The sequence below is a fragment of the Exserohilum turcica genome (assembly GCF_000359705.1).
Source record: "Exserohilum turcica Et28A unplaced genomic scaffold SETTUscaffold_13, whole genome shotgun sequence".
NCBI classification, from domain to species: domain Eukaryota; kingdom Fungi; phylum Ascomycota; class Dothideomycetes; order Pleosporales; family Pleosporaceae; genus Exserohilum; species Exserohilum turcicum.
In genome coordinates, this window is record NW_007359948.1 from 592,859 (window position 1) to 602,342 (window position 9,484).

The following is a 9,484-nucleotide window of genomic DNA, read 5'->3' on the forward strand; positions in this document are numbered from 1 at the left end:
ACATGCGGTGTAACAAGCGACCTACACTAAACATCTTGGGAGGTGGATAAGAAGTGGGGCCGCGCTAACCGAAACAGGCAAATTGAGCCTATCTTATACAAAAAGTCACTAAGGCGTGATCGAACATGGACATTGCTATACACGCGGTGCAGCACACTGCACGTCTTCGCGAATGGAAAAATAGGACCCACTAACTGCAACAGGTACTGTGAGGCTAGCATCTACCAAAAATCACAACGGTACGACTAAAGAAGGCCGCTATCATATATGCGGGGTAGCGAGCCAACTATACGCGGTCAGCACAAAGACGCTGACATTGGGTCTGATGTATTCCAATGCCTTCGCGCGGGACTGATGTGATATAGAAATAGCTATTGTGGGTAGATGGTCAGGCTACTCTATTGGAGAAGTACCATGATTGCAGAGCTGCAAAGCCGGCGTTGAGCTAGTTGCTGGTTCGAGAGCGTCAGGTTTTTTGGGGTGACGGGGAACGTACGAGTGGAAAAGTGGGGTGCGCTAACCGGAGCAGGCGCGATTGGCCGCCGGGCCTGCTTATCGCATCGATAACGGCGTCTTGGACACAGACTCTGACCATTGGCATACCAACGGCTCGATGGGGAGATATTCAATTGGTACCGATAGGCGGCTTGCATCGAGCAACCCCGGAGCCGTCTTGCGTTGCATTGCCCCACCCAAATCGCCTAGGCTATAAGACCATCCAACAACTTTATACATAAACGTTGCTGGCCACACCCACCTTCGACACCGACTTCCACAGCATCATCACACCATGTCGCTCGAACGATTGAAGCAGGCTGCCTCCCACGTCACGGGCATTGGATCGCCGCCCCATCCTTTTGACCCCCTTAACGAAGTGGAAATCGAGCAGGCCGCTGCTATCGTCCGCAAGGAGCACAGCGATGTCTTCTTCAACGCCATCACATTGTGGGAGCCCCGTAAGGTGGACATGATGAAGTGGCTCAAGGATCCCGACCACACTCCGCGACCGCACCGAATTGCTGATGTGGTTTGCATTGGCCGCGGCAGCAAGGTGTATGACGGACACGTCGACTTGACCGAGGGCAAGCTTCTCAGCTGGGCATTGACCGACAACGTGCAACCTCTGGTGAGATTTGGAATCAATGAAATTGCCACAGGCGTAGTACTAACTTTGACCGTAGATCACCATGGAAGACCTGCAGATTGTGGAATCCATTGTACGAAAAGATCCCAAAGTCATTGAGCAATGCGGTATCCTGGGCATCCCGCCTGAAGACATGCACAAGGTTTACTGTGACCGTAAGTTTAATTGTCTCAATTTATCCGAGTTTCGCTGATCGAGTCCAGCATGGACCATTGGCTACGACGAGCGCTTTGGGACCAAAGTTCGTCTCCAGCAAGCTCTCATGTACTACCGTCCTCACCAAGATGACAGCCAGTACACATATCCTCTCGACTTCTGCCCCATCTACAACTCTGACACCCAGGAAATCATCCACATTGACGTGCCTCCCGTCAGGAGGCCGCTCAACAAGGCACCGCCCAACAACTACCATGCTTCGGCCATTGAGGCTGAAGGCGGATTCATGACTGGCTTGAAGCCCATCAACGTCACACAGCCTGAGGGGGTTTCTTTCAAGATGGATGGAAGATATATCAGCTGGGCAAACTGGAAGCTTCACATTGGCTTCAACTACCGCGAAGGTATCGTCTTGTCCGATATCAGATTCAACGACAAGGGCACCGCTCGTGATACCTTCTGGCGTCTGTCGCTCGCTGAGATGGTCGTACCCTACGGCAACCCGGACCACCCACATCAACGCAAGCATGCTTTCGATCTCGGCGAGTACGGTGGCGGCTACATGACCAACTCGCTGAGTCTTGGTTGTGACTGCAAGGGAGCTATTCACTACATGGACGCCGCATTCGTCAACCGTGCGGGCCAGGCAACCACCATCAAGAACGCCATTTGCATTCACGAGGAGGATGCCGGCATTCTGTTCAAGCACACTGATTTCCGCGACGAAAGCGTAACTGTAACGCGTGCTCGCAAGCTGATCATTTCGCACATCTTCACGGCTGCAAACTACGAGTACTGTGTCTACTGGATTCTGCACCTTGATGGAACCATCCAGCTGGAGATCAAGCTCACGGGTATCTTGAATACATATGCCATGCTTCCTGGCGAGGATCTGAAGGGCTGGGGAACCGAAGTGTATCCAGGTGTTAACGCACACAACCATCAGCATCTTTTCTGCATGCGCATTGACCCCAATGTCGACGGACCAGACAACACTGTGTTCATGGTCGATGCGGCGCGAGGAGAGGGAGAGGTTGGTAGCGCAGAGAACAAGTACGGCAACGCCTTTTACGCAAAGAAGACGAAGCTTAGCACACCCGCTCAAGCAGCAACCGACTACAATGGCGCCACAAGCCGGACTTGGGAGATGGCCAATACCAACAAAATCAACCCATACAGCAAGAAGCCAGTGTCCTACAAGCTGGTCAGCAGAGAGGTGCCGGAATTGCTGCCAAAGCCTGGCAGTCTGGTGTGGAAGAGAGCTGGTTTCGCCAGGCATGCAGTGCACGTAACCAAGTGTGAGTTTTTCTGCAATTACCCCCGCCGTATGCAGTGTATACTGATAATTACTAGATGACGACGACCAAATCCACCCAGCAGGCCGCCACGTTCCCCAGACTTCGGGAGAGCCGTCTCAAGGAATTCCGGCTTGGATTCAAGCCAACCCCAACGAGAACCTCGACAACACCGACGTCGTCCTTTGGCACACGTTTGGTATCACGCATTTCCCGTCTCCAGAGGACTTCCCCGTCATGCCAGCTGAGCCAATGACGCTGCTGCTGCGGCCACGCAACTTCTTTACCCGCAACCCATGCTTGGACATCCCGCCCAGCTACTGCAGCGTCCCAAGTGGGGTGAAGCAGGGCAACACGCTTGTAGACAAGCTGAGCCGGATGGCGTTTGGAGAGGAGAAGAAGACGGATGCATCATGCTGCTCTAAATAGAGACATGGCGCTGGAATCTATCAGAGTGCCACTTAGGGGGGGTTACGATATGTGTACATAGAATTTGATAACGATAATGAGATTTTGCTATGACAAACCAGAGATTTCACCTTGGCTTTCGCGATCGTCGTAAGGCTGACTGAACATGTTTCTCCGCTGCCAAGCCGTAGCGTCGTGCTGATAAGCACCCGATCGAAAAACGCCATGTCATGCTAGCGTAGCTTTTGCGGAAGACATTCCTGGCTTGCTGCATGCACATGTTGCATGCTGTAGGGTGCGTGGGCATGGGCCATGCGGCGGGTAGCCACGCGCCCATGACGTGACCCCACGCGACCCCCAAGTAGCTCCGACGCCGGGCCCAAGCCTCGAATCCACCGACCGCCATCTCTTCCCCTCCATGCTCGTCGATTGCGAGTCCGACTACAACAACGCCATGATATAAGGATACGCCTTTTCGCCCATCTTGCTTACCCCGCACTTTCAACGTTGCGCTCCTATCCCGAGGATGTTCTGGCTGATAGCGAATATTCATCACCCGAACCAGCAATGCCCCGCGCATTCCCACCAGTAGAACAAAATGTCCAGACCAAGCGTTCAAGTGTGCCGCAGAGCACGCTATCCGCCTCTTTGATTGAGAGCGTCGCCGGCTTCAGCGCGGGAGTCGTCTCCTGCCTCGCTGCCCATCCACTCGACCTTCTTAAGAACCGTCTGCAGCTCAATACGACGAGCAGATCGCGGCCGGGCGACTCGTTCCGCATACTGCGAAATGTAATCCAGGACGAGGGCGGTGTAAAGGCGCTGTACAGGGGACTATGGCCGAACCTGCTGGGCAACAGTCTTGGATGGGGACTGTACTTTCTTTTTTACGGAAATCTGAAACAGCTTTTCCAGAACAGACGGCAAAAGGGCGAGCATCTGGGAAGTGCCGAGTTCTTTTCGGCGAGTATCATTGCTGGTGTGTTTAGCGGTCCATATTTGATGAGGGTGAATACTGACTCCTTGCAGGTCTCCTCACCGGCGCTTGCACAAACCCCATCTGGGTAGTAAAGACGCGCATGCTCGAACGCGGGGCAAACCACCCCTCTGCATACAAGACCATGGCCTTTGGGCTTCGCCACGTATACGAGACGCGCGGACTCAAGGGACTCTGGGCAGGGTTTCTGCCCTCTTCCCTCGGCGTTTTGCATGGCGCTGTACAGTTTAGCATTTACGAGAACATGAAGAAGAGAAGAGCCACACACATTGGCGGGCAAGACAAGCTCAGCAACTGGGAATACGTGTACATGAGCGGGGGGAGCAAACTTCTTGCCGGCGCCATTACATATCCTTACCAGCCCATCCGAGCAAGATTACAACAGTACAATGCCGCTCAGCAGTACAGTGGCTTATTGGACGTGTTGAGGAAGACGTATCAAAACGAGGGCTTCTTGGCGTTTTACAAGGGCGTGATTCCGAATACACTACGCGTCATTCCGACTACGATTGTTACGTTTTTGGTTTATGAGAACACGAAGCTGTACCTTCCAAAGGTTTTTGCCGACGACGAGCAGCTGATTCATGAAGAAGACTAGACTTGCGTAGATGCGTGCAACTGCCTAGGATATTGCATAGAGCACTATACATGTAGATGCGATTTTTATCTTTCTGATGTCATTTTCATGATTTTGCTTTTTAACGCAGGTCGCAGCTGGGTATTACGGATTGATAATACATGGAGAACAGATGAATCACATTCATGAAAGTGTTGTACTGCGTTCTAATTGGTGCACATGCACCTCATACGCACTCCCGACACGTGTTAGCGCGTTGTGCTTATCGATAGAGGAATTGTTCCCCGAGCCAAACTGTCCTCATCGCCCCAGACTCCATATGACCACGGCTTGCGCAACTCCCAGTCGACACAAACCTTGACCGCATCCTCTTCTCCTGCCAACCCCCGCGACTGCGCAGAAAGATCAACCTTCACCATGGAGTCACCAGAGACGTTTACACTGCTTCCCCTCCAACTGGACCCCGCTACCCTGGACGTGACGGCGCCGCAAAGCAGCAGCAACGCCCTGGAAAAGGAGCTGGAAGCGCTCAACAACCTGCACCGAAACCTGCTCGACGTCGGCACACCAACGGGCACGCCTCCGCCCCCAGTGCCCGTGAATCCCAAGCGCTCCGCTCAAATCGGCAAGCTGCGCGAGTCGGGCAACGCGGAATTTAGAAAAGGCCACCACGACGCAGCCGCCAAGCTGTACGCTCTCGCAATCGACATGGCGCTTGCACGCCCCGCATGGGAGCCCTCAGGCCTCGTGCGAGAAGAAGTCTCGGGGCTCCTGAGCAACCGCGCGCAGGCCAACATGGCGCAGCAGAAGTGGGCCGAGGGCGCCATTGACGCCGAGGCGTCGGTCGAAATGAAGAAGGTTGGCAATGCGAAGGCGTGGTGGCGCCGCGGCAAGTGTCTGCTTGAAATGGGCCGTCTGGAAGAGGCGGAGCTGTGGGTTAAGCAAGGACTGGAGTTTGAGGCTACTGAGCAGGATCTGGTGAGTCTCAAGGATGAGATTGAGAAGAAGCAGAGAGGTGGGATTTAAGCCTTGTTGCGACTTGCATGCCAAGGTTGGTGCTGGGCATGTGTGTGTGCATCGGGCACGTCTTCTGGGCTGGCGAGGAAATACATCAGTCTTGTGTCGGTATAAGTATCAGCGCTGGGACGACGAGGGCATTGCAGGGCGTTTGGAGTGGAGGGTTTTTGGCCACGCATACGAGATATCGTAGTCCTGTGTGTGGGCTCTATACGACCTCGGTAGCATTTCTCTGAATTGGACACGTTTTATCCTGATGGTTTTTTGGGCACGTCTTGGGTGTATCAGCTATCGAGACTGGGCATTGCTGGGTACGAGGTTTGTCTCTGATTACGCTCATATCTTCGCTGACCTTGTACTCATACTTCCTTCCCACGTCTTGCTGTCTGAAAGCTAAAATATATATATATATCTAGTCCAGCCCAATCCATATCCTACGCAACCCGACCAAGTCCTATGTCGTCCGCGGCGGCACACTTCCAAACAGCGACACCAATCCCTCATTCATAGTCGGATGCGTCACAATCAACTCGGCAATACTCGTATACGGCAGCCCGGCACTCATCGCCAGCTGCACCACAGGCAACAATTCGCCCGCGCGCGGCCCCAGCGCCGTAAACCCCAGAATACCATCGTTGTCCACGCCCACAAGCGCCTTTGCAAAGCCACGCGTGGCATCCATTGTGCGGGTGCGCAGAAACGCCGCCATGGGCAGCGTCGCAAGACGGTACTCAATCCCCGCTTTTGCAGCATCCTGCTCGGTCAATCCGACGTGTGCGAGTTCCGGGTCTGTGTAGAGTGTATACGGGACGTGGCGGTCCCTTGTGGAGCGTAAGGGTGTCTTGTGGAGCAGCACGTCGCGCACGATTCTGAAGTCGTCGAAGCCCGCGTGCGTGAAGTGTGGGGAGCCAGCGCAGTCGCCGACGGCGAAGACGCTGTCAATGCTGGTGCGCAGGTATGCGTCTACCTTGACGTGGCCCGATGGCGTCAACTCGACGCCTGCAGCCTGCAAGCCTACATCGTGTGTATTCGGGAGGCGGCCCCCCGCGACGAGTAAATGGGAGCCGGAAAGCTCGAAGGGCTGGCCGTTGCGCGTGCCGGTTAGAACGACGGTTTCCCCCCGATGTTCCGCTTACACGTGAGACGTGCGTGTCTGGGAAGAAAGCCACGCCTTCGTCACGGAGGATATCGACCAGTGCGCTGGATACATCTGCGTCTTCGCCCTTGAGCATGCGGGACCCGCGCTCCATGACGCTGACGGCAGCCCCGAAGCGGCGGAATACCTGTGCGAATTCCAGGCCGATGTAGCCGCCGCCGAGGATCACCAGATGTCGTGGTACGGAATCGAGGTCCAGCAGCTCGATATGGGTAAGTGGGTTTGCGGCTTCGAGGCCGCTGATTCCCAGGTCGAGATTGGCGCGGGATCCCGTGCAGAGAATGATGTGGTCGGCGGTTAGCATGCGGGTTTTGTTGCTTTGGCTTTCTTCACTTCCGCTTGCTGCTTCGCCTTCGCCGTGGCCGTCACTCTCAATGTGCGAGGCAAGTTGAACTTGCACGGCGTGCGGACCGACTAAACGGCCTCGACCGAGAATCAGGTCTGCACCGCTACTTGCAAATACGGACTTGTGCATATCCAGTAATCCAGCTACCATTCTGCGCTTGCGGTCCCGCACTGCCGCCATATCGAGTTGGAGCGCAGCATTCCCGTCCATATGATGCTGCTGTGCTCGCAACAACGGCTTCACACTAATATTCTCCTTCATAGCACCATCATTTCCAACACCAGGACGCGAATACCTAGCCATGGTATGCGCAACCGCGGCAGCATACACCAGATTCTTGGAGGGCAGACACGCGACGTTGGGACACGAGCCGCCGAGATATCTCTCTTCGATGACGGCGGTGCGGACGCCGAGGGTCGAGGCGCGGGTCCAGCACAGCTATTTGCCTGCTTCGCCCGAGCCGATGGATATGGTGTCGTAGTGGTTGGGGTTGGGGTCGGCCATGATGATGTACTTAGTTGTAGTATCTTTCTCGACCTGGGAAGGGCTTGAGGAGTGACTTGACGGAAGGGGAGGGGGGAAGTGTTTTAAGTTTGTTGATTTTGTCCTTCTCTTCCAGTTCGTGTTATATATATATATATATATATATGTTGATACGTCTTTCACAGACACGCCGTGTTTTCTCATCCAGCAGCATAACGGACTTGGTCCTGGCCACATGGTCAAGCCATTGCTGCATGCACACGGTTGGGTATGGCTGACCAAGCAAAAGTGCTCAACATGTTTTGAACCGTTTACCCCGCAATCAAGTCAGCGACGAGGTTTGGTGGTTCGTGATACGAGGTGGTTATTATTATTATTATTATTATTATTCTAGTTTAACGTCCTTTTTCAGCCCGAAGGGCTATATAAGACGTGTAGGGTTTTTAGGCCTACAAGTATCTAAGTAGGTTGTTTCTAGCTACGATATTTAGGAGGGGTTTTAACTAGATAAAGGTGAGGCTCGTAGCCTATTGGTTGGTAGGTAGGGGGTAGGATAGGGTGGGGGAGGTGTATGGCTACCTGTTACAGGTATTACTCCTTGTATTCTGTGTTTCCCTTGTACCAGGCTTATGTTCTAGCCTTTGTTTCTTGAATAAAGGTAATAGTTGCTTCTATACCCTCTTTTGTTTAAAAGAGGATAGGTAGTAATAGATCGCCTTCGCAGGCTTCTCTTAGTCCTTTCCTTTCCTCTCTATATAGATTACATCTAAATAGAATATAAAGTAGGTCTTGTATAGACCTATAGTTGTAGGGGCAACTATTAGAATCCACTTTCCCTTTCTTATATAGGTAGTCCCTTAGGTAACAGTGCCCTAGTTTAAGTTAGTAGAAAGCGCTAGAAATCTCTCTTCTAGTATTGCTAGGAATAGCGATTTGCTTTCTCATCTTCTACTTGTATTTTGCTGCGTACGTATGTGGATTCTTGCTAGTGGCTTTTTTCCTATACTGTTCAAGTTGGCTTAGCCATTCTCTCTCTCCTAGCTGCTTAATTCGCGAGCTAGTAATAGCTAGGCTAGTTTTGCTAGTAGAAGGAGGGTCTAGCTTAGTAGCTTCTTTAGCTAGGGCGTCTGCTTTTTCGTTCCTAGGGATATCTTGGTGGCCTGGTACCTAGTAAAGGCTAGGGCGTATACCTATCTCCTCTAGTTTCTTTGTTGCCTTTATACATCTAATTTGCTATTTTTGGCCTAGATTATTAGAAGCAGTCTTTAACCTAAGTAGAGTAGCTTAATTATCTGCATAGACTTTTATATCTAAACAGTTCCCTACTAGCTCTATTGCTTTTTCTAGCCCTAGGGTAATACCTTCTAGTTCACTATTGTAAACTAGTTAGTTATTTCCTATAGTATATTGTTCTTAGGCTATTTGTGTTGTTCCTAAATAGAATGCAACCCCTACTCCTACACCTTTGCCTTGCTTTGTAGCTAAGGCATTAGAATAGATAGATAAGAGGCTATTATCTACTAGTTGTTCCTTATAGTTCTTTGCTTCTATATCTTTAGGCTCTTTAGATATATAGACCTTATATAGGATATTTGAGTTCTAAGGTACAAAGGCGTAATGTTGTATCTCCTTAGTGTTTCTAGTAAGGACTGTGGAGATAGATCTAGTGATCTGATCTAGTTATTCCCCTTTATTGCTAGTTATAGCATTATTATTATTATTATTATTATTATTATTATTATTATTATTATTATTATTATTATTATTATTATTATTCCATTAGAGTCTATCTGCAGTCAGTGACTATGTAAGACTTTGGCCAGAGGCCGTTCTAGGTACAATTTGTTTAAAGTGAGAGTGTTCTCTGTATAGTACTGCTATTGTGCTGCGGTTTAGTCGCTTCTAGCT

At 51.6% G+C, this 9,484-nt stretch overlaps 3 protein-coding genes across 3 annotated transcripts; 2 read left to right on the top strand and 1 right to left on the bottom strand.

Annotated features, from left to right (window-relative positions):
* Window positions 1–790: 790 nt before the first annotated feature.
* SETTUDRAFT_175961 (uncharacterized protein) lies at window positions 791–4,654 on the top strand (the record flags this gene model as incomplete). The annotated part of the gene is made up of 6 exons (XM_008024863.1): window positions 791–1,126; window positions 1,182–1,299; window positions 1,348–2,598; window positions 2,654–2,978; window positions 3,546–3,991; window positions 4,030–4,654. The coding sequence occupies 6 exons, from the start codon at window positions 791–793 to the stop codon at window positions 4,593–4,595; spliced, it is 3,042 nt and encodes a 1,013-aa protein (XP_008023054.1). The 3' UTR covers window positions 4,596–4,654.
* A 337-nt stretch (window positions 4,655–4,991) lies between these two features.
* On the top strand, window positions 4,992–5,600 carry SETTUDRAFT_105417 (uncharacterized protein; the record flags this gene model as incomplete). Its single annotated transcript, XM_008024864.1, has 1 exon — window positions 4,992–5,600. One exon carries the CDS (start codon window positions 4,992–4,994, stop codon window positions 5,598–5,600), a length of 609 nt encoding a protein of 202 aa, XP_008023055.1.
* A 445-nt stretch (window positions 5,601–6,045) lies between these two features.
* SETTUDRAFT_159632 (uncharacterized protein) lies at window positions 6,046–7,813 on the bottom strand (the record flags this gene model as incomplete). The annotated part of the gene is made up of 3 exons (XM_008024865.1): window positions 6,046–6,672; window positions 6,728–7,531; window positions 7,751–7,813. The coding sequence occupies 3 exons, from the start codon at window positions 7,811–7,813 to the stop codon at window positions 6,046–6,048; spliced, it is 1,494 nt and encodes a 497-aa protein (XP_008023056.1).
* Between the last annotated feature and the right edge of the window lie 1,671 nt (window positions 7,814–9,484).